The 25,577-nt window shown below is 47.5% G+C and overlaps 1 protein-coding gene across 2 annotated transcripts in view; it reads left to right on the forward strand.

The window, feature by feature from the left end:
* The window catches only part of LOC135917214 (probable thiopurine S-methyltransferase), an 86,434-nt gene continuing 60,857 nt past the window's right edge, over positions 1-25,577 (forward strand). Inside the window, exons 1-3 of one of the 2 annotated variants that reach the window (XM_065450736.1) lie at positions 1-217; positions 3,008-3,100; positions 19,141-19,270. In XM_065450736.1, the coding sequence (XP_065306808.1) occupies positions 126-217; positions 3,008-3,100; positions 19,141-19,270 (315 nt within the window). In that variant the 5' untranslated portion in view covers positions 1-125. The remainder of the gene's footprint in view (positions 218-3,007; positions 3,101-19,140; positions 19,271-25,577) is intronic. The other variant, XM_065450737.1, reaches the window with a different exon arrangement.

A 25,577-nucleotide genomic window follows, 5' to 3' on the forward strand; every position in this document is an offset into this window, starting at 1 on the left:
CACACGTTCGTAGGAGCAGGAGCCATGGTGACACCGAATGCAGCTAGGCAGATAAATGCGAACACGATGCTCACTGCTGCCACTCGGCGCCTGCACTGAAAACGTTGAAAGCTATTGCACTTACGATGTCCACCGTACCCGTAAACGATGGCCTGGGTTTCTGGACGGCGTGGTGGAAGGAAGGTAGCCCTATATGGCAACGCCCTGGCGTTTGCAGGTGAGCTTTCTATACATTAGTCGGAGGACTTCGAAAGGCAAAAACCTTCTCACACGTACACAATTGTCACCGCGGTCTTTAAGTAAAAACCATGTCGTTATCCTAATCATGGTAGTAACCTTGATAATTTCAACTCCTCGTTTTTGTTTTTATAGTTGCCGCCGGAAAGGAGCATTGTTCCGGGGGGTAGGGGGAGCGGATGAGTAAGAGAAATTCTTTCTTTACGAATGCAGCGTCAGACACCGTTTACGGGCATCTCGCGGTGAACCTTTCCTCAGCGACACCAGCGCCAGAATGCACGACCTAGCAAGCGCCATAGCAGCAAAAAGGGAAGCACGCTATAGATATTCGCCATGACATCACCAATCGCTTATCGCTAAGCAAGAGTGCCCGAGCTGCGATAATTTCCAAATGCACACATTTCTCGTGAGGTGAGATTAGGAGCGCGAACATTCCTGAGCTTCAGCTCGGCAAAGCACTGTTGGTGACATTCGGACGAAAGATGAAGCGTGGGTTCTCGTTTCCTAATACCGTCTCATTTTCTTCGCATCCTTAGCGGCCGGCGTCAGCGACGCTGGGGTGATAAATGAGAGCGTCTTGGCGCCTCCTGGCTTGTGCAAGAATATGTGCGCTTTCTTTGTTGTGCTTTGAGTTGTCCTGCTACATTCACTCTCAGCCATTATCTCGCTTATTTCGTACAGTAAGCCCGTCTCTGTTTAATATATTACATGCAGTAGCATGCGTCCGTTGAGATGCATATGAGGACTTGTGGCTAAATAGCATAGCGTGTGCTGTGTGAAGTTGCACTCTTCGAAAAAGAAAGAAAAAACAGTTCTTTTTGGGCATGTCCGGAATTTTATTGCAGTGTAGAGGCTTTTGAGATAGAAGCCTAATTCTACTTAATCGGGGGTGGCATAGATACCTCAGTTGTGGCAATGCGCTCAGTAGATACGTGGTCCCGGCCTTGCCTATGCATAAAGTCACAATGACAACGTGACAGTTACTGTTGGTACTGACAAAGAGAGCAAAACTGATCTCATAACAATTCAACAGATGATAGTTGTTCAAATGCTCAGAACACGTTTGATGAAATTGCTCCTCTCATGGTTTAGGCACATATTTCCATCTCTCGGCAGCTCTCCTAAAGTTGGGTCGTAGTATTCACAAAATAAACCAGCGTACTTATCAAAGTGAAGGTTGAATTGGCGGACCCGGCAGTTTGTGGTATAAGATCGTAAAGGGGCCCTCACCAGCTCTGGCCATTTTGAGCGGACAAGCACGAGCATACATTGCGCGATAGCGATTGTGTCTACAAAGTATTATATCGCTAGGCGCCGCGGAAAGATCTGAAATTTCAAACGGAACGCCGTTCTTCCTTCTCCTCGCGGCCGCCGCACTCCTAGCCGGAGGATGACGTACTCGTGTGCCTGCGCCTACGTATTGGTGTCCGCAGTGTGACGTCGCTCGTGGTGACACGTGACTTCGAAAATTATTCAAGACAACATCTGTTATCTGTGCGATTTGTTGCTTGAGTTGACGAATTGAAGTTTAGAGAAATAATAAAACACACACACGGAATGTCTGCGTGTTTTTTGTTTTGCTTCTTACCAAAGCAAGAGAGATGTACTTCCGCTACGTCTGATTGTTCCCATGGTCGTGCGTTCACGTGCGCAGGTACCGAAACTATGCCATTTTCTACCGTGTTTCAGTGCGTGATCATGCACTCAGGTCCGCTTGTTGTGCCTCACTATTCATGTGGCACTGAATTATACCGATAGTCATGTTTTCTTGTGCACAGCGCGCGAAGTCGTGCGCTGTGCGAACGAGACAACAGCTTGCGCGGGATGCCGTTCGCAGAAGTGCGCAGCGCCGAAAAACCAGAAGAAACAAAAATGAAGGCGGGGCCTGTGACGTATGCTTCCCGCGATCCTCGAGTTTCGGCATGGAAGAGCGCAGGGAAGGAATTTCGCTTGCGGAGGCTAGAGAGGGTGAGTGGAGAGAGCGTCTTTCTTGACAGTGGAGCCCGCCAGCTGAAATAATGGGTTCACGGCACTGAAATATTTGTCTCGGCTATTAATGAGCAGATTTGAAAAATTTTTGCGACAGAACGCTCCCTAGCGGACACACAACAACTTATAGCGTATAACCAAAATTTGCCATGGGGCCTGGTGAGGGACCCTTTACAGCGTGGTGAGCCGCATATTAAGCACCACTGTTTCGACTAGATAACTAAACTGTTGCCGTGGATAAATTCTTTGTTGTTAGGATCTGCGAAGTTCGCAGATGACTGGTCCAGCTTGCGTGGCATAGAACAAGAAAAGAGGTGCGAACAACTTCGCTCACTGATTTGCTGAGAAGTTCGGTGCCTGCGGTAGCTATGCCAGCAGATTTATTCGCTGTGCGCTTGTTCAGCTGCCCTGCCGTGGCTCTGCCCGCACAGCGGGAACACTAAAATCAAACGCGTACCTTGACGTGCGATCATCTGTTGAGCCGTGAGGTTTGGCTTCAATCCTGTCGCGGTATGCTCCTTCCTAGTATTTCCTGCCTCCATGTTTTCAGCACTTGACTGACATTACGTCATGCAGGCGCCCAGCAGCGTGTTGTACGTGGGTAAAAGTCACGTAGGAGATTCTCTTTAACGATAATTTGCTCGCACAAACCGCAGATTATCTAATTTTTTTTGTCCATTTGATGAAATATTTTTGAAAAGGCCCCCGGTAGCAGTGAGCGCTAAATTAGCTTGCCCTCTTCCAGAAGTGTTTAAGTGTTGAATATTGTTGTTGCACACAGTCGTTTGATAGAGAACAAGGATACCATCCTCGCTGGAAAAACGAATGCCCAAGTGTTCATTCCGCTCTGTGGAAAAGCGCACGAGTTAAAATGGTGAGTTGCCTTACAAAATTCTGCGGCATGTTTCTGTTCATAGTAAACAATACATACGGATTTATTACTCCCTGATGCAGTGCGGAGAAAAGAAAAGTGAGGGTACAATACGTCTTTCCTGCTTTTAAAGTGCCCTGTCATTTTAACGTGATATTTGAACGCCTGATAATCGACGAATATAAACATTCCTTTCAGAGACCGCATAAGCGCTATGCTCAAACACAACGTGCAGTGGCAGCGAAAAACCAATAAACGAATGAATAAAGACATACATACATACATACATACATACGTACATTCATACGTACATACATACATACGTACGTACATACATACATACATACATAATACATACATACATACATACATACATACATACATACATACATACATACATACATACATACATACATACTTATATGCATACATACATACAAACAAACAAATAAACAAATAAATAAATAAACAACCACAAACAAACAAACAAATAAAAACATCTTTGCACGTATCACAGATATGACTTAGAAGAATCCGCTTGTGTGATAGGGGATTTGACGGTACTGAATCTTGCCGAAACAAAAAAGAAGCTCTATAGCAGAAGGGGGAAGATCGCCACGGTGCTACGCCATTCAGTCGCCTCTCGTATGGGCTCCGCCAACTCCTCTTTGCGGCGAAACTATCCCGACCACGGGATGTTCAACCACCAAGAAGTTTGCCGAACGTCTTCCTGACTCAGCGGATGCCAAACAGAGGTATTTCAGTGATTGGAAAATGTAGAGAGGTCGGCCGGATAATGGAGAATCTGGCCTGCTACTCTACGTAAAGGAAGGGGAAGAGGGGAAGAAAAAGGGTCACAATGGGGGGTGATAATGGGAGGAACGAGGTGAAGGAGACATTACACAACTGGTCTCACAGGCATGAGTCCAGGCCCGTGTCACCTAGGAAACGTGAAAGTGCACGCATTAGCGGATGGCAAGAGTTGCAAGGTGGGACCTTTGTTTTTGTGGTGTTACGAGTCTTCAAATTCCGCACCACGCCGGAGGCTTGGCTAACCTTAACTACCAGATCTTACGGCGCCATATTCTCGGCTCCCGGCGCGATAGCGCTTTGTCCACACAGAGAGACGCTGGCCTCCGGCTTGTTCTAGGACGGCGTGATGGAGGTTATGAAGATAGAAGGAGAATCGCTACCTCCTGAAGAATACGACAACGCTAACGGATGGATCGCAGCCCACGAACGCAGACACAAAGCGAGAGCTGACGCCTACGTGGCAAACAACAAGGACGAAAGAGACAATAGCGGAAAGAGCGCTCGCATGACCAACGTACACCTGTACCGACGCTCGGCACCGAGGCAGCCGCAGCTGCTGGAAAGCGACTAAAATATAATAATGACCGGGAGAAGGCCTGGATACGACACAACAAAGCACATAGCGCTCATCGGGGAGCGCTATCTGCTATAGCGGCAACTGAAAGAATGGAGTATGCTGAGGCAGACCTACTCCGAATTAACAGAAGGCAAAACACCATAAATCATGAGCTCACTGATTTTGGAAAACGCCAAGAATACAGCAGTATCAAGGAAATTCGCATCAACCAGGAAACTTACGCCACGACCGCATGCATCATGGAGCCGGAAAATATATCCCATGGGGTAAGGCACGGAATACCAAAATACGACAAAACAAAGAAACCCCAACATTCTACATGCTAGGCGAATGAGACAAACAGACTCGGTGGTTATTGCGTTTGAAGGGATATATGTGCCGCATTTTGTTTACTATAGCGGTGCGGAGTACAAATGTTCCTCATACAAGAACTAATATGGTGCATGCACTTCTTGTGGAAGAGTCGGGCACAGGGCTCATGTCTGCCTACAACCTGAAAACAAGAAATGCCGGTCTTGCGGGACACTGAACCCAACCGAAGAGCACAAATGTGAGCCAAGCGGCTATCTGTGCGGTCAACCTAGAAGCAGTAAGGGTAAAAGGAGACGAATTCAGGCTCGTACTTGCAAACAAATGTGTGGTAATGCACATTTAACAGGAGACAAAAAGCAAGGGATGCTTCAAAACACCATATATATTAAAGAAAGAAAGATGGGAACACTGTAGAGCACAAGGAACAGGAATTGAAAGTCACAAGCAACTACGCCAACGAAAAAAATTGAATACCACACAAGACTGAAGGCAGACTCTATTGGATAGAAGGGATCTCCTAGCAAAACAAAGGACAAAGCGGCTGGAGGAACCTAGAGTCCGTCCCCAGGCTCGGAGAGACCGAAAAGAAAGGAGCCCCACACAGGCCCAGATCCAGGTCAAGACCCGGCTCAAAGACAAGGGATGGATTCAGACCAAGGGCCCGTTCTCGATCGAGATCTTGTCATGGCGCTCTTTGGCCAAACCTGGCCCTTGCGCCATTAAACACCACATATCATCATCATCGATCGAGAACAGCAAACGGTGCAGACCCTCTAGTGGACTCTGGCGGTGGCCTGGCTAGCTGAGCGCAAGTGAGCTGGGCGAGCACGGTGTCCGAAGCTCCCCCCTCGACCGGTAGGGCTCTCGTAGTGGCTCGAGAGGGATCCGCCCTGGAGGTAGAACTAATCTAAATTCCAGATAGAATGTGTAAGCGCGGCTGAACGAGGACGTGGAAAGAAACGGACACACTGAGACAGCGCTGACTTTCAACTATAGATTCTATCTTCGCACGCATAAATCAATATTTACCGTCCGAGCGATAACGAACGAGAGAACAAAAAAGAACAATCAATGGTGCATGTCGATGAAACGTACACTTGTCCAAGGCATGATCAAAGTATATACTGCAATAGTTATGACGATAAACCGAGGAATCGTATCGCTTTTTCAGATAGCAACACTAATGGCTTGTTCACGCATATTTCCTTTAATTTTGCAATTTCATAAGCCTCCACAACCTCCCTAGGCATCCTTCTGTGAGCCCTAAACAAAATAGAAATACTTCGAAACGTTGGTTTGCAGGGGCAGTCTCGGCAACGAATGCCCAAATGACCCAAGATTACCCTAGTGACCTTATATTGATGCTCCTTTAGTCTCTCATTGATGCATCTGCTATTTGACCAGCATACGTTCTTCCGCAAGAAAGCGGAATGGCAGATACAACGTTTTGAGTTACAAATTGTTTGCGATGTTGAGTGGAACATGCGTTCCTTTTGTTATTCTCTGAATTAACCTGTTTAGCATCTGTAGACACTCAGCGGCAGAGAAAACCACGTCTGCCCCTGACTTTGCCGCTATTCTAAGATTATGTGAAATACAATGAATGTATGGTACCACAGCAACTTTCTTTGCTCTAGCAGTGGAACTGCTTCCCTTCTATGCGTTTTTACACTTCCTACTCAAGCCCTCCGCGACAGAGATGAACATACGCATCGGGTAACCAGAATCTGCCAGGCGCTTGGCTTAATCTCTGAAACTGGTTTCCACTTTTTGGTCACATGACTTCATCAAAGAATTATCGAAACACGAATTTCCTACTGCGCGTTTTACGAGATTTTAATGAGCGAGTATCATCGGCCTTAGTGAGATTAGGCCTACACATTGCTGAATAACGGACATGTCCTCTGCTATAGAGGTCTCCCAGATCAGAAGCAATACGGGGTAGGTTTCCTTATCCATAAAGACATAGCGGGCAACATTGATGAATTCTACAGCATTAATGAGAGGGTAGATGTAGTCGTAAGCAAACTTATTAAGAGCTATAGATTAAAGGTAGTACAAGCCTACGCTCCAACATCCAGTCACGATGATAAGGAAGTAGATCAGTTTTGTGAAGATGTTGAATTAGGGATGAGAAAAGTCCAAACTCAGTATACTGTAGTAATGGGTGACTTCAATGCAAAAGTGGGGAAAAAGCAGGCTGGTGAACAAGCAATTGGCAACTACGGCGTCGATTCTAGGAACGCTAGATGAGAGATGCCGGTAGAATTTGCGGAAAGGAATAAGCTGAGAATAATGAACACCTTTTGCAGGAAGCGTAGCAACAGAAAGTGGACCTGGAGAAACTTTAATGGTGAAACAAGAAATGAAATTGACTTAATACTTTCGGCCGATCCCAGCATATATGGTGCAGGATGCAGAAGTGATAGGTAGGGTAAAGTGCAGTGATCATAGGTTAGAGAGGGCTAGGATTCACCTCAATTTGAAGAGAGAAACAGAAAAATTGGTCAAGAAGAAACAGGTCAACCTAGAAGCAGTAAGGGTAAAAGGAGACAAATTCAGGCTCGTACTTGCAAACAAATATACAGCCTTTGAAGAGAGAGATGGTGATAATATAGAGCTAATGAATGAAACCGTAACTAGGCTGGCTTCAGAGGCAGCAATTGAAGTGGGAGGCAGGGCTACAAGGCAACCAGTAGGGAAGCTCTCCTAAGTAACAAAGGACCTAATAAAGAAACGACAAAGAATGAAAGTGTCCAACTCAAGAGATAAGATAAAATTCGCGGAACTGTCAAAACTGATTAACAAGTCGAAAACATGTGATATTTGAAACTATAACGTGAGAAAGGCTGAAGAATTAAGCCGTAAAATATAGACGCAGCCTGAAATCAGTGAGAAAAAAAACTTGGCATAGGACAAACCAAGATGTACATACTGAAAGAAAAGCAGGGGAATATTATCAGCAATCTCGAAGATATAGTAAAAGAAACAGAATAATTCTATACTGACCTGTACAATACCCAGAGGTGTCAGGATACCTCCATTAGAAACAGTAATGCACAGGATACAGAAACTCCTCCTATAACTAGCGATGAGGTCAGAAGGGCCTTGCAAGACACGAAACGAGGAAGAGCGGCAGGAGAAGGTGGAATAACAGTCGATTTAATCAAAGATGGAGGAGACATAATGCTTGAAAAACTGGCCGCTTTTTATACGGAGTGTCTATCGACTGCAAAGGCCCAGAAAACTTGAAGAATGGAGATATTATACTAATCCACAAAAAAAGGAGACGTTAAAGAGTTGAAAAGTTATAGGCCGATTAGGTCACTCCCAGTATTATATAAAATATTTACCAGAATAATCTCCGATCGAATAAGGGAAACACTGGACTTTAGTGAATCAAGGGAACAGGCTGGCTTCAGGAAGGAATGCGCTACAATGAATCACACACACATCCATGTCATTATTCAGGTTATTGAGAAATCCGCAGGGTACAATAAGCCTTTCTATATGGCTTTCATAGATTACGACAAACATTTGATTCAGTAGTTACCAGCAGTCATAGAGGCTTTACGTAATCAAGGAGTACAAAAAGCTTACCTAAAGACCTTGGAAAATATCTACAGAGGTTCTACAGCTACCTTAATTTTACATAGGAAAAGCAGGACGATACCTATAAAGAAAGGAGTCAGACAGGGAGACACAACCTTTCCACTGCTATTAACTGCGTGCTGAGATGTATTTAAGCTAATAAACTGGGAAGGCTTAGGAGTAAAGATCGACGGCGAATATATTAGCAACCTTCGGTTCGCCGATGACATTGTTCTATTCAGCAACAATGCAGGCGAGTTACAATAGATGATTGAAGACTTTAACAGAGAGAGTGTAAGAGTGGTGTTGAAGATTAATATGCAGAAGACAACGATAATGATGCATAGCCGGACAAAGGAACAAGACTTCAGGATCGCCAGTCAGCCTTTAGAGTCAGTGAATGAGTACGTTTGCTTATATTGATTAATCACAGCGAATCCTGATCATGAGAAGGAAATTCATAGAAAAGAAAAAGTGGGTTGGATCGCATACGGCAGACATCGTAAGCTCCTGACTGGACGTTAACCGTTATCATTGTAATGAAAAGTGTGCAATCAGTGCATTTTACCGGTGCTGAAATATGGGGCAGAGAGTTGGAGATTGACAAAGAAGCTTGAGACGCAGTTAAGGACCGCGCAAAGAGCGATGGAATGAAGATTGCCAGGCATAACGTTAAGAGACAGAAAGAGAGCGGTTTGGATCAGGGAGCAAATGTGTATAGCCGATATTCTAAATGACATCAAGAGAAAAAGAATGAAGCTGGGCAGGTCATGTAATGCGCAGGTTAGATAACCGTTGGACCATTAGGGTTACAGAATGAGTACCAAGCGAAGGGAAACGCAGTCTAGGACGGCAGAAGAGTAGGTGGAGCGATGAAATGAGGAAATTCGCGGGTGCTAGTTGGAATCAGTTGGCGCAGGACGGCGGTGATCGGAGATCGCAGGAAGAGCCCTTCGTTCTGCAGTGGGCACAAAATAGGCTGATGATATATATATATATATATATATATACCAGAAAAAAAGCAGTTCTGGGTCCGGGTAAATATTCACAGTGAAGTAGACGCGCGTATGAAGCGGTTTATTGACGCTTCGGCCGGGGTCCGGCCTTCATCAGAATCTGATGAAGGCCGGACCCCGGCCGAAACGTCAATAAACCGCTTCATACGCGCGTCTACTTCACTATGTATATATATATATATATATCATGTTGCGTGTGGAAAGACACAGACAGAAGACGCTATTTACAGGCTATTCACACTGGAGCCAGGTAGCCAGGCCGACACTCGATCGCACCAAGCGCACCGACCAACTTCGTCGTCGTTCTCGTGGTGGCTCGTTTCTTGAGCATAGCTTGATCAAATCGTAATCATATATATATATATATATATATATATATATATATATATATATATATATATATATATATATATATATATATATATATATATATATATATATATATAAGCAGGATATGTAAACCTACCAAAAAGTGGCTCATTCATATCAACCTTCTATACTAACCAGGTATGTCCGGCTTACTTCTGCGGAAAAAATTGATTCCTGCATGAAACCTGCACATAATATGCCAGCTCACAGGCATTTCTAAAGCACACTGATCTGTTAATGCATTGGTTATTTATAATTCAGGAGGTTTGTCTTGGTTTGCCAAGATGCACATCGACAGCAGCGACTATTGCGATTGCTCAGGACCAACCTATACAAACACACATTGCGGTAGAAGTGTTGAGAGTGCACATTAGGCACGTTGCCCGTGCCTGTTCCCACCATCTGGCAACACTACCATCAGAAAGGCCGCAGGCAGCTTTTTGTACTACGATTTCGGAGTATTACACCTGCCTCCCATCAGGCTACACCCCCGCAACTAAGCCGTCGATTCCTCCATGGTGTTTGGCTCGACCCGCAGTGCACCTCACCGTACCAGGAATCAGGAAAAAATCTGAGCTGTCATCTCCAGCTCTTAAACAACTAACTCTGCTTCTTTTGCACGAGAGGTACGCCGAACACGTACATATTTATACTGATGGATCGGCAACTCTCCAGTGTTCCTCTGGAGCCGTGGTCTTCCCAGCGAAAGCCACCACCATCAGTTTCAAGACATGTCACCCAACGACACCGATGGCCGCGGAACTTGCAGCCCTTCGCGCTGCACTTCGTCTCGTCAACCAAGAACAACCTCGAAGGTGGTCAATATTCAGTGACTCCAAGGCTGCACTGCAATCTTTGCTATCAGCCCTGCGGCGTGGACCACACGAACAACTGGTATTTGAGATTAGAGAACTCATACATACCTTAACTGAGAAAGGACACCACGTGACATTTCAGTGGCTCCCAAGTCACTGCGGAGTCATAGGGAACGAACACGCTGATAACGCTGCTCGGTCGGCTCTTCAAGGCGACGAAGAGGCGCCGATACCGTTATCAAGGACAGATGCCGCTCGAAAACTTCGAATGATCAGCCGTCACATCACGTTATCCTTGTGGAACGCTGGAAGTTTTCACAACTACCGACTCCACCATCTTGACTCCTCCCTACGCCTTTGTATTCCAGCTGGGCTCTGTCGTCGCGAAGCTGCCCTGCTTTGTCGACTATGGCTAGGGGTGGCTTTCACCAAGTCTTTCGCTTACCGAATTGGATGGGCCGACGACGCCTCGTGTGATGACTGTGGTAACGAGGAGACTTTTCAACACCTTCTTTGTGACTGTCCTCGATATACTTTACAGAGACAATCACTTGCAACCGCGATAGCGCGCTTTGACCAAAGACCTCTCACAGAGGAACTCATCTTAAGATACCGCCATCATAAGCCATCGCAGCAGAGGGCGACGAGGGCACTGTTGCGGTTCTTGAGGGCGACAGAACTGGACAGGCGACTGTAGCCTGAACAGATGTTGATAGTGCTACAGGTGTCAGTGTGCTGTGCGATGACAGTGTTCGGTGACAGTGACCGATTGTGATTGTGTGTCTATGATCCTTCCTTTCCTTATCTCTACTTTGTTTCCACTTTACCTCCCCTCCCCTCTCTCCCCAGCGTAGGGTAGCCAACCGGATTTTTTTTCTCTGGTTAACCTCCCTGCCTTTCCCCTTTCCTCTCTCTCTCTCTCTCTCTATAATTCAGGAATTTCTTGATTTAATTTGATTTAGCCATTCAATATATGTCACTGGGGTCATGTCCAATCATGACCAATCCTCCTGAATGTTCGTGTCCCACTGTGACACAATAAGCACAGAATTCCTTAATATTGCTTAATGCGTGTCATACTTTTCTGTGCGTACAACTTTCAGCACCAAATTGTACGCATCGCAGTTAGCTGTGAAGAATTTAATTATGTGCTTTTATCGAGCTTCCCTTCGCATAGATTCGAACATGGGCTGCACGAGTTCTTTTTAATATGAACTAGAATATTGGCGATGTCTGTTTCACATCTAGCCCAAATATCGCTGTCTTCCTGTCACTTTGCATTACGCCTACTATAGTTTGTTCCACCGTTCCATGCGCGGTTCTAAACTTCTTTTCAAAGTTCTGTGTTAAACTTCATGTTTCCGCTCCCTATGCTGGTGCTGGTAGAATGCAATGAACGCACACTTTTTTTTTCGATGATAGCCGTAAGCTGTTGATTATAGTGTCAGCTGGCACAAGACAGGGGTAAATGGAGGTCACTTGTATAGGTCTTCGTCCTGCAGGGGACATAATAATGACGATCAGCTGAGTAAGAAAGTTGAGTCGACAAGAAGGAAAATGCATCTAGAGGGATAGAGAGAGAGAGATAGAGAGAAAGCCAGCAGGAGAAAATCAAGGAGCCATTTCACCCTGCGAAAGTGGTTGACGAGCGAAGCTGCTAGGGTGGTATAAATCATGCTGGTATAAAGTTCTGTTGATATGTAACTCTCCAGGCGTACGGATCACGCGTGTCCTCCCGAAAGAGAACGGTGGAGCTAAATGGTACCAGAATTCCCCTTGGTTGCCTTATCAGGTGCGCACCACGTCACGCACTACGTCATACATGCACAGAGCCACCGCCGAAGGGCTTTTGCGGCGCCGCTCTGAAGACGCAGGTGTCGCCGACGCAGCTGCGACGGAACGTCGTTTAGACGCAGGTGGCCGTTAAGCCGAGCCTCGATGCTAGCGACGGTATGCGCGTACCGGGCGTAGTCCAAAGGATTGCAGGAAACAAAACACGTTTGTTTGTAATTTGCGATCGTGCATACTTCCTAGTTAATTAGCGGAATGAAACCTGCAAGGACTAGAGTTTTATTCTAGCGGACAAACATGGGGCAGTCCGTTTCGCTCCTGTAGAAGCCCACGTATTGACAGCAGTAGAGAATGCCACAGTATTTGCAACGTCACTGTGAACTAACTGATTATGATAAGTAAATGAAACTTGGCGTAATGATAAAGTCGTCTTAGCGGCCAATTTCAGTGCATTTTTTTCCGAGCTATCTACATTAGATTGAGAGTTACAGAACATGCGGCAGAAAGTTGGCTTTGGCGCAAGACGCTTTCTTTATTTGGTGCCATGATTTTTCCGGAGCGTAGCTATAGACAGCTTCGCTGTAACATGTAGGAGGTAATCCCAAGGTTAGTAGATAATAAAATGGAGAAATGTGGTTAGGAAATTTGCTAGCTCGTCATAAAGAGGCCCCTTCAAATGTAACCGATAAGCTAGCGAGACACAGAGATTATATATATATATATATATATATATATATATATATATATATATATATATATATATATATATATATATATATATATATATATATATATATATATATATATATATATATGTAGAGAGAGAGAGAGAGAGAGAATCGATAGGGCCAAGGCAGGGATCGATGTTACCCTGGTCGAGCCTGGTTAGCTATCTTGCAGTGTAGGTTGGCGAACGCAGAATGAAAGATGATTAGAAACATAAAAGAAAAGCTGACACTATGCACTCGCACTCATGCACAAGGCTTCGTTTTGCCCCATTTTCAAACAATGATTGGCCACTACTCGACAAGAGAGTTGCCGTTAGCTCTTGTTTAAGGCGTAGTCATACGTCTGAAGAACAGCCTCAATTAGAAAAAAAATTGTGGGGCCGCAACATTCATAGGGGGATGGATTACCAGCAAAGCTGTATTTAGGCTGCGTACATGGTTCGCATACAGGGGCTGCATACATTTTGAAATCATGAATTTTTTTCGCACGGCACCACCATACGCCGACACAAGTGCCGCCGCGGTCACCGCAACTCTCATGCATCTGCCGCAACCGCTGCGGGGAAACGCTGTGAGCGCGGAGCGAGCGGACGCGCCTCACATCGGCTCCGCCAATTTTCCTCCGGCTTACCGAAAAATTCCAAGGGACCCCATTAATTTTGCTTCTACTAGACGGACAACATCACCCGGCCCCCGAAGATACCGCTCTGGAGCAGGTGGGCCATGTTTTTGGGCGTTTTAGGCCCATTTTTGTCTCCGCTACTTCACCCAGCTGGGCCTAAGGGCCGGGCTCGACCTCCATCGTTCTCCGTGGCCGCCATGGCGGCCTCTGCTTGACGCGGGTATGATCCCGAGACGATGACATGGTCAGAAGTCGTCGCAGAAACACCATCTTCGCTTGAAACTTCTACTCCGACGGAGGAGATAGTGGATGAAGGCCTTTTCTCGTTGGTGGCACTTCTTAAATGCCAGCAACGCTCGAACACCTCGGCGGTCAACGGACTCTCCATGAGAGCCGATGTTTCTGTGCCTCTGAATCCTGAAACGTTCAACCCTCAGCTCTCGCAAGCAGCGGGATCGAAGAAATGGCGGCCCACCGCTATGCCTCGACTCCGCAAAGAAGATTTCACGATTGTCATCAAGCCCAGAGTGACGATCTCCCTAAAGACAGCCCTGCAGAACGGTGAGCTTGGTGCTTTGCTCTCTGCGCATGTAAATCCGTCTTTGGTGGACATTCTTAGCGTCTGGCCCATGTGGGACCAGAATATTGTCATTGCCACCGCTCAAGACGTCAATGCGGCGAACGCGCTCGTTCGGGAATTTACACTCAATGCTTCCAAAGGCCCCATCCCTGTGGTCGGACACGCCGAAGTCAACGGTGAAGTCTGCGTAGGATTATTACGGTCCAAGAGCGGGAAACTTCTATCACCCTGAAATCTAAAGTCCAGTGGCGCGGAGGAGAGATAGCCTTCATCCGCAAACTGGGGAAGTCGACGATTACTCTGCTTACCTTCGTGGGACATAGAGTACCGCGTTACGTGCACTATAACAGTGCGGTTACTGTGGTGCGCGAATATAAGCGGACTATTCCCGCGTGTTTCCGATGTGGCACCATCGGATTTTTTTTCACCCGACCCATCGATCTAACCGAACTCTCGGAGGAGCCGGAATCGCTCCCGCTGCAGGTGACGGAACCTGGGGCAGCTCTCTAAGGCGATCTTCCTTCAAATCAACATGGCTACGTCCCCTCCCAATCAACCCCCTAGAGGGCGGCGCCCCCCGCAAAGACAGCAAGCTCTCTCTCTTGTACAGTGGAACTGTCTGGGTTTCAAAGACAGGACGAAACGCGCCCACCTAAGGGGGTACATTGGCAATCTCGGATACCCCGCCGCAGTCCTTGCACTGCAAGAAACCGGGGCTGCGGTTAAGCTCTCGGGCTGTAACGCTGTTCAGCGAGAGCCGTCCACCTGTCTCCTAGTCAATAAAGGCTACAGAGCGCAGGAGGTTGATCTGGACCTAAATCTGGAATATTCGTACGTGATGGTCTCTGTCCTCCCCCTGCGGCAGACAGATAGCCGTGTACACATATTTAATATATACTGCCCCCAGAAACTAAAAAAAAAACGTCACTTTTTCTAAAATCCTTAGATCAGCGCTTAGGATTGCGGGTCGCGATCCCCTGGTGATAGTGGGCGATTTGAACGCCCCCTGTCCCATGTGGGGCTATCGCAAGGAAGAGCCGCGCGGTCGTATGTTGGCGGGACTTATATCTACGCTCTTCTTCTAGCCGACCCGGTCCACCCAACACGTGTAGGGAATTCCGTCACTCGGGACACCGGCCCCGACCTTACCCTCACGAAACACATCCGACACGCAGACTGGATCAGCACCCAGGAGACCCTCGGTAGCAACCACTGCATACTGAACACTGTCATTTACACTCGACCCTTATATCGCCACCTTGCACAAGCCAAACTTTCCGACTGGAATTCTTTCCGCCAGGCCCTCCCAGTAACTTCTCTCTTGGAACAAGGCTACTCCACTTGGGCGCACGGACTCATGCAAACACTCCGTTCACACGAAAAGCAGATTCAGCTTACGGAACGTGCACCGGACGTAGATAACCACCTGATGCACCTCTCGGAAGCTCGCCGCAGCCTAAACAAACGATGGCGGCGGCAGAAACACAATCCTAAACTCCGCGCTCGCATCTCTGACCTTACTCAGCAAGCAGCCGAGTACGCTGCCTAGCTCGCCGACACTGACTGGGTAGATACATGTAACAGTGCAGCAAAAGAGATGTCGAGCCGCAACACTTGGCGGCTGTTCAGGAGTCTCACAGACCCTACACAAACACGATCGGAAACCAAGAACCACGTCACTATCGCACTGCACAACTTTCAAGGAAACACGGAGCAGCTAGCGAACGCTTTGCGCTCACAATACCTCAATCAGGATCGAGACCCGCGAGGGATGGATTATTCGTATTCAAGCTGCGATAATCCGGAAATGGATAAGCCTTTCCAGCTTCACGACCTTCGCGCGGCTCTAGCACGAATGCGCAGGGAGACGGCGCCCGGGAGGGATAAGGTAACCGTCAAACTATTGGCGAACCTTCTAGATCGGGCGTACGGAACCCTACTCGAATACATCAACGCCATTTGGACCGGGGACACTTCGTTGCCACCCGATTGGAAGACATCATTGGTAACTTTTATCCCGAAGGCGGGGAAATCGCTAAACATAGACAACCTCCGGCACATCTCCCTTACTTCATGTGTTGGGAAAATCGTGGAACCGATGGTCCGTGACCGCCTCTCGGAATATCTCGAGAGCAAGAACACATTCGCCGACACCATGCTGGGCTTCCGACCTCATAAGTCGGCTCAAAAATCCTTTTACAGCTTCATCACGACATCCTCGAAACCACAGAACACTCACATAACGACAAGATAGTCCTGGCATTCAATCTCAAGGGTGCTTTGATAATGTTAAGGACGCTGTCATACTAAAGCATCTTAGCGAGATCAACTGCAGCGCTCGTACATTCAACTATATCCAACATTTCTTAACGGACCGCTTGGCCTATATACGCCTACAAGAGAACGAGTACGGCCCATTTGAGATGGGAGCACGGGACACACCACAAGGCGCTGTGTTGTCTCCGCTTCTCTTCAACATTGCCGTGAAACAGCTCCCGGCACAGCGGGCGGGTGTCGATTGAGTAAGCATGCGATGTACGCCGGCGACATCACCTCCTGGGCCACTACGGGAAACATAGGAGAGATCGAGGAATGCTTGCAAGAAGCTGCGAGCATAGTAGACCACTATGCCACGTACTGCGGCCTTCAATGCTCCCCGTCCAAGTCTCAATTTGTGCATGTTCGACCTTCCCCGAAATGCAAAATCTCAGTTCAGTTTTCTCTCGCCAGTGGCCCCATCCGAGAAGTGGAGGAGATTCAAATACTCGATATCTTCATTAATCAACATCGCAACGCAGACACAAATCTTGCCAAATTCCGCAAGGTCGGCGACCAGATGGGCCGGATGGTTCGCCGCGTTTCCAACAAGCGAGGGGGGTGGCGAAGTAAGGATGCGGTGCGGCTCGCACATGCCTTCGTAACTAGTAGAGTACTGTACTCGACCCCATACCTACTCTTACGGAAACATGACGAAGATTGCTTGGAGGTTGTAGTCCGCAACATGCTCAAGAGAGCCCTTGACCTCCCTATCTGCACTTTCAACACGCGTCTTCTCGCGTTGGGGGTAGTGAACACCTATCAGGAAATTCGCGAGGCGCATCTCGTTAACCAATACGCACATCTCGCCTACACCGTGTCCGGTCTACGCCTCTTGGACCGGTTAGATATTAAACAGCACCACCCCACGATGGAAAGGGTTCGAGTGCCCGAACTGTGCAGACGCGCCCTCTACGTTCGACCCCTTCCTACTAAGATGACCAAGGAGGACCATAATGGCCGGCAGCAGGCGCGGGCCAATGCCCTGCACCGCCGCTATGACTCTAAGAAACACGTCTTCTACGTTGATATTGTAGGCCCCAACCACTCCAGGGGGGATGGTACACGGTTGCAATCATACACGAAGAAAGACAAGTGGACGGCCTCTCGTTCAGAGCACCCAGCTCAACGCATGCGGAGGAGGTGGCGATCGCCCTCGCAGCCTCCCATCCCGACTATAAATTCATCCTGACAGACTCCCGTGGAGCCTGTCGTAACTTTCAATTCGGATGGATCTCTCCTCTCGCTGACAAAATTCTTCACCGCAGTATTAGTGACTGCGATCCAAGTCGTCGCTCAATCACATGGGTCCCCGGCCACCAAGGCATGCCAGGTAATGAAGCCACCCATGAGGCAGCCCGCGTACTCACTTACTGGCACCAGGCATCACTTGGGAGGGCCTTTGTCCAGATCACAGCCCTCTTCTTTCTTTTAAAGACATTATTGAGCACTGTCATGCCGAACACCACCGTTAACCGGCTTCTATGAAGGGACTAGGTAAAGCTGGCGAACGAACTCTCCTTAGGCTCTTTACAAACACCCTGCTGTGCCCGGCGGTTCTCAAGCACATTGATCCTTCTTTTGACAGCGGTTGCTTATTCTGTGTGGAGGTGGCCGACACCTTCCACATTGTTTGGGCATGCAGGCAAAATCCTTCTCTTCTCCCCATCACCCCTTCCCCTTCCCGAGAGGGCTGGGAGGCGGCCCTACTCGGTTGCCAGGAACAATTGGTCCAACAAGCCCTAGTTCGGCGGACCTGCGCAGCGGTCAAGACCAACGGGTCCCGGAATGAGAGACTCCGCCCACTATTGCAAGGGGCGCGACCCACTAGAGGTCTCTCCCGAAGCACCTCTCTGTATTTATAGCCCAATAAATGCTTTTCACCACCACCAACCGCTGCTGCAGCCACGCCTGCACCTCCGACGCGCTTGGCGTTATAACCACGGAAGAACAGGCCACGCGCACAGGCGCCGTCACCATACTGTTCTCCCTCTCCCCTATCCGTCTCCTTTGCGGCAGCGCCGCCGCCACACTCTTTCCCCTTTCCTCTACCCGTGTACATTCGTGTCCACGCGCCGTGTCCCCAATAAGGACATGAGTCGCCCAGGGTACCCCCCTAGGAACGCATGCGAGGTATGTGATTCCTCTCCACGCGCAGTGTCCCTAGTATGAACATGAGCCGCCCAAGGTACAACCCCCTCCCCCCCCACACACACACCTGGGAACGCATGTGGGGTATGCATACAGAGGCTAGGGGTAAACAGCTGCTCTGTAAAAAAAAAATTATAGCGATGGCATCTTTGCTGTCTGATGCACCTATTGAGGTCAAAACTAAAGAGAGGTGCGGATGAGTTACTTTTGTGCGCAAAAATACATTGTTCTTGCAGTAATTCAAATAATAACGAAAAAATACTCGGATGAGTCTTCGTGTTTCAGAGAGTATAGTTAGGCTGTTGGAGGGGAAGAAAAAGTTTGCACGTCGTTTTTTTTCCTCTGCCTCTCTTCACGTTCAGGTTCCGTGACATGGGACACCGCGTGGTCGGCGTTGAGTTCATCGAAGATTGCATACGCGAATACTTCCACGAGAACGACCTTGAGATGGAAGAGTCCGTGTGCCCAGTCATCAACTGCAAGATACTTCAGGTACGCTTCATACACGCCAGGTTTACATTCACGTGGAGTCTTAAGCGAAACTCAATGTTTTGACATGTTTAAAAAGGATAAAATATATTACTCTTTGTTTGCTAAGAGTAACGTGAGGTACGTAATGACTCGGCACTGTGATACATGACATTTTTCTTGGAACATTGCAATTTATTTTCTCACAGCGAAACTTCTATTGCGACTAGAAGCGCTCAAAAACGTTAAACGCATGTTTTAAGATGTTTTCTAGACGGTAAGTTACTCACGACGTTTATATTAGGGAGTTTTAGAATAGGGGCCCCAATAGTTTGGGGCCCCAAAGAGCTTTGCGGGTGTTAGCGTTGGGGCACGTAGGAGTGAAGAGTTTTACGTTTGCGGATAGCGTCTTGCGCTGACAGCGCCACTACGGCGTCAAAGAAAAGCTACTAGAAATAATGAAATAAAATGTACCATTTTATGATAGGAATAATAATTCTGGCTTTCGTGTATTCGCATTTAATTACAATTTAGAGGTTATTCTGTAAGCAGCAAACAATCAGTCGCGCGTAGTTTTGAGCAAACTAACTTTACTAGCCTTCACCAGCCAAGCTTAGCCGTGTTAGGCCTACGAGCCATAAAATCCACAATCAAATTCAAAATCAGCGGCGTCTAATGAGTCAATCTTCATAACACACGCTAGTTGAGAGGAAGCGATAACCGCAGTCACTTCTCCTAGTTTGCGAACTTCACGCGTTACCGCGAATCGAACCCAGTTTGGTGCTAGGTTAGAGCCGTCGCTTCGATGGGTGCCGCCATGTTTGCCGACGCAAAACTTTTGGGGCCGCTATTTGGGCTCCCGCTAAATCGGTGAAATAGCGTTCCCAACGCAAAACCCAAACACAGTTTGCGTCTTGCGTATGCGCAGTGGCTTCGACGCTATTTCTTTGGGGCCCCAAAACGTTTGGGGCCCCTATTCTAAAACTCCCTATTATCAGGATATACGGGGAATAACAGGAGCAATATGCAGGCTGATGCTGATGTGCGTATGCCAAATAGAGATTAAATAAAATCACTCTTACAATGTTTCCCCACTTCCCTGGTAGGAATAAGAATGGCAGAAATTTTATATTTTGAGGAAATGGGGGCCACTCTATGCATGACGTGCACTGAAAGTTTCAAACGTGCAGCGTAATTACGTTCTCTCAAAGTAATTACTGAACATTTGTCTTGTATACGTTTTACGCGGCACGTAGTTGCTTTTTCCTAGCCTACGTGGTGAACTATGACCGGCACGTTGTTTACATTTTGTTGAATTAGGAAGCGTGTTGTGAGCGACTAACTGCAAAGTTTAATCTTCGTAGATTAATTGAAGCCTTTATAGAAAATTAGTTACTGAAGCGTTCAAGAGTGTCATACTGTCGTTATAGACGATGTTTCCCAGAGTCCTAACCCAATTATACAAGGCACCAACTCATGAGCGCCGACTACGGGGGAGGCTCAGGGGCCCGAGCCACGAAGCTCCCACGATGCCGAAGCCCCCCGCCGCTAACGTGTTGTTGCCACCGTTTTGTAACCCACATCATTGGAGGTGTTTTTTTTTACTTGCCTCTACCTTTTCTCTTAAAAATGTATTGTGGCTAATAGCATATTGCATCAGTGTTTGACGCTGACGTGCACAGATATTAATTCATACTTCGCTTTATTTTGCAAATGCTGACAATAGGAGAACAAGCGCATTAGAAGTACCAGCGGCGGCTCCCTCATCCGTATGTTCTCACATCAACATTGCTTTAAATTTCGACTCTAAAGAAGGTGCATGTACACAATATATTTATATATATACACACGACAAAGTTTATTGTATTTTTCAAGAGAAAGAGGCAGCCAATTAACAACTATTTTTAAAGGTATGTATAGCTTATGCCTAGATAACGAATATGTTGTATGTTCACCTGACTTCAAAACGCTTTGCGTGCTTTTTCGACCCTGAAAAGGACTTGTAGACTTTAGTGACCCCTTCTGCAGAACGTTTCATCAACGGCCTGTGAAATGCATGTGAATTATATGCATCTCAGTATCGCTTCTTTCCAGTAAGCAGAGCTAAAGACTCATCAAGAAAAACACTTCTAATAATTTACAACATTTATTAGGAATGGAAACATCGTCAATTGCATGCAGAGGTAATAAATATATGCAGGGTGTCCCATAGGCGGAGACTATACGGGAGGGCACCGTGCCCCGAGCCCCCTCCAGAGCTTTCCGGAGGAGCAGAGCCCCCGCCCCCGACGATGCCGAAGCATACACGCACACACACCACACACACATCTAAGATGTCTTACCAGAGTTTTGTGAGCCACCTTATTTCACGTTCCTTTTGACTTGTCTCGACTTAAAATTTTATTGTGGCTAATAGCTTACTGCATCATTGTTGGCGCGGACGTGCACGGCGTTTAATTCCTAATTTGGCTTCATTTCTGCAAATCCTGACAACAGGAGAACAAGCGCATTGGAAGTACCAGCAGTCGCTGCCTGATCCGTATTTTCTGAGTTCGACATGGGTCGTTTTAAATTTCCACTATAAACACCACGCACACACAGAGTATATTTAAATATTTGCACAGGACAAAGTTTTTATATTTTTTGAAAGTGAAGGAGGTAGCCAATTAAAGAATATTTCGAATGGTATGCATAGCCTATGCTTAGAGAATAAATACGTCGCTGTATTTTCACCTCGTTTCGCAGTGCTTTGCGTGCTTTCTTGACTGAAAAAAAAAACCCTGCAGATTCAGTGAACCCTTCGGCATCCAGTCTTTTATCAACGGCGTGTGAAATGCACATGAATGATATGTGTCTCAGTATTGCTTCTCTTTCCATTAAGCAATGCTAACGACGTGAAAAGAAACTCTTCTCGTAATTTACAACCTTTAATAGGAATGGAAACATCGTCACATGCACGCATATACTATATATGCAGGATGTCCCAGTTAACTATCACGTACATAGTTAAAAAAAGAGCAATTAGTTACTCGAAGAAAACCTAGTTCATATTGTTTCCGGTACAGTAGAGTAGCTGTCAGTAATCTTTTCATTACTGAGATTTATTTATTAATTGTAATTAGCTTTCTAACTTATGACGTAATATCCCAATTATCAAAGTGTCAGTGAGGCATTTGTAGGCACAGCCAAGGGACACCTAATAGCCCTATATTAATTGACATATTAATTACGTACTATTTTTTCCGACGATACATAAATCCCGCGAGATATGAAAAATAGCACGTGACTTGTTAGATATGGAGCTGTTTCCTGCGATTACTTCGAGTTCCCCAAACCACTTCGAAACGCAGCACACCAAATTGAGGAATGCAGAAGCAGGAAAGCGCATTCCAGAGGAGACACGTGCAAACAAGTTTGCGGCCCCCAGGTCGTGTGCCGCCGGGATTAGAAGGGGCCCTGGGACAATGGAGCTCAATCGTCCCCCTTCGCCTTTGAAGAAGGCATTTGCCACCGCTGCGGAGCCGAGTCACCGGGAGCAGGTGGGCCCTTGTACAATGGAGCATGAGCGCTCCCCCTCCTTCTCCTCGTTAGAAGAAGTGCATTGCCAGTCTGCGAGGCAAGACCGCAGAGAGCCGCCAGGTGTGACACCGCGACACGGGCGCCTACCATTGGCTGAAAGTGGCGTCATCGGAGCGGACTCTCCCATTGGTCAAACATGACGTGACTTCTAGTGCTCGAAGCGTTTATAAGAAGCCTTCCAGAGAGACCTGAGCATTCTGGGACATTCCCTGATTCCCTGATTCACCTCTCTCGAACTTCTTGCCGCGGGCCGCAGCGTCCGAGTTGCTGCCGGCCCGTAATGACTGTACGAATGTTACTTGTCGCTCACCTCCTTGTATATAATGTAGAATAAATACTCCCAAGTTTTGGGTTTTCATCTCGAAGTCCGTCCCTCCAACCCCTACATCTGGTTGGCAGCGGTAGGATCGCCTCCGAATGCATCAGCTGGTGGCAGCGCTACGGATCAACCTTCGTCGAGAAAGATCATAAGGAACCGGGAAGAGCGAAGAAGAGAGAGCCTTCGTCGAAAGAGGTCCGAAGAAACTGTGAGTAGCGAAGAAGGAGCGAGCCTTCGACCCAGGGAGTCCGGAGGAACCGGGAACAGCGGACAAATGAACCGGATGGCAGGGTGCTGCAACCGTAAGTGAGCGCGTGGTTTTTTTCCTTATGATTCGCCAGACTCAAATGTTGTGTGTTCATTTTGATAGTTCTGGGAATCGGGAGTTTGTTGCATTGTGTGTTTGCACAAATTAATTAAGGAAAACAGTTTTAACCACCTGTCGGGGCAGCTGTCATGGATCTTAGAAGGTTGACGAGGTTAGACTTGTTGTTGGTGTGCGACGATTTGGGAGTTGAGGCGGACGAACGGATGAAAACGCCAGCTATCATAAAGGCGATTAACGATAGTGGCAATGATGGCAAAAGCATTGAGCTTGCTTGGGAGGTGATACAGGAGCCACGGGAGCGTGTACGTCGTGTACGTTTGCGGGAGCGTCGTGAACTTAGGAGTGAGCATAAGCGTGAAGAAGGCGAGAATCAACGGAAGCAGGAGCTTCAAGAACTTACTCTTAGGTGTCAGCGTCACGAACGTGAGAATCAACGCGAGCTTGAGCGTGAGGAAAAGTATGAGAGAGAGAAGGCAGCACTGATCAAAGAGATACAGCATTGTGATCAGTTATTGGCACAGAGACAACGGCTGAATTCTGTAGGTAGTACAGAGCGAAAGAATGAGGAAGCATCTAGCAGATTTTCGCCAAAAGCCGACGAAAAGAGTAGTGCCTGTGAGATTAGCTGCAGATTGATAAGTGAAGGGAAAAGGCTAGCTGCTAACGATGCCTTAGTGGCAACAAAGGCCGTTAAAGGCCGCAAGGAGAGCGACGAGGTGCTGTGCCAACAGATGACTGTGGAGACAGCTAGGCCAGCTGCGAACAAATTGGCACAGTTACCGAGCGTGTGCGTCGCTGGTAATGTTAGCGAGGTTGCTAGCGAAGAAAAGGGTACTGCTGACCAGACAGAAGCGAGCACCCATGTAGAGCCAGATGTGCGTGCAGAGATGAAGTGCGAGCTGGACGATGCAGTTGAGAATAGTTCTCGGGGTGGCGAGCTCCGTAGCTCACGAGAGAACAACTGCATTGTTCAGGGATCGGTGCGGCTCTCCGCCAGTCTAGGTAGCCTAGAGAGGGATTATTCAGTTATTAATCATTCAGACTGTGCGCGTGAGACAGCGATCGAGACCGACGGACTGTGTGCCGATGCACAGCGTGAGCTGGGCAATGTAGCAGAGGGCAGTTCGCAAGAGTGCGAGTTGTCTAACTCGAGTAAAGCCTGCTGCATTGTGCCAGAGTCGGTTGAGCTGTCCGCCAGTCGAGGCAGAGAGAGTGTTGATTTAAATGTAAATCAATTAGACTGTGCGGGTAAGAGACCGATCCGGGCCGACGAAACCTGTACCGGCCAGCACGAGGCACGAGAAGGCGACATGAAAGTGAGTGCGAAGAGAAAGCGCCGTAAAAAGAAGCGCGGTAAAGACCGAAAGACGGTAATTAATGTAGCGCCGCCAAAAATGGCGAGAAACCCAAATGGGCAGGGCGCGAGGAAAAAGATGCGGTCGTTTCGGACGATGTTGACGCATCGAAAACGTTCAAGCCACCGGTCAAAGGGGGACCGCGAAGAATGTTTTGCACGGACGCGGACAAAGGGCACGAGGCAGTTAAACTCCTCGTCGTTCCGTAGTTCTTTTCACAGCTCAGCGTGCAGTTCGAAGAAACGCAAGGTGGCAGGACGAGACCAGGTGGGGAGTACCGACGCGGTCAATCGAGTTCGTGTTGAAAGCGGGGCGCGGGGACGCAAATTGGCAGGAGACCGTAACGTCTTGGGGGAGCTGATAGTTAGTCAGCCCTTTTGTTGTCTCTCGGCAGCCAGAGCAGTTTTCAAGCCGCGACCAGCTCGGGGACGGCTCAGAGTAAGAGTCAGACATAAGCGTTCGGAAAAGGAGGCCAGGAGAGCTTCCGTAGAAAGGAAGTGTTTTGTTTTATTTTTGAGCATCGGAAAGTTTTCGCGATTTGAGACTGGGATTTCTTTCAATGTGTAAGGTTTGAGCTTTGTTTATGTTTTCGTTCGAGAAGCTCGAGATTTGAAAGACGCGTTTTTATGTAAACATGTAGTCTCGCGAGATGCTCATTAATAAGTAGATAGGCTTTTTTTGTGTGTGTGAGTAACCTGAAGGTCAAGGTTATCGTCGAAAGGCCTATGGTAAAGCGCGTGTGTTATTTAA

The sequence above is a fragment of the Dermacentor albipictus genome, chromosome 7, assembly GCF_038994185.2.
Source record: "Dermacentor albipictus isolate Rhodes 1998 colony chromosome 7, USDA_Dalb.pri_finalv2, whole genome shotgun sequence".
NCBI classification, from domain to species: domain Eukaryota; kingdom Metazoa; phylum Arthropoda; class Arachnida; order Ixodida; family Ixodidae; genus Dermacentor; species Dermacentor albipictus.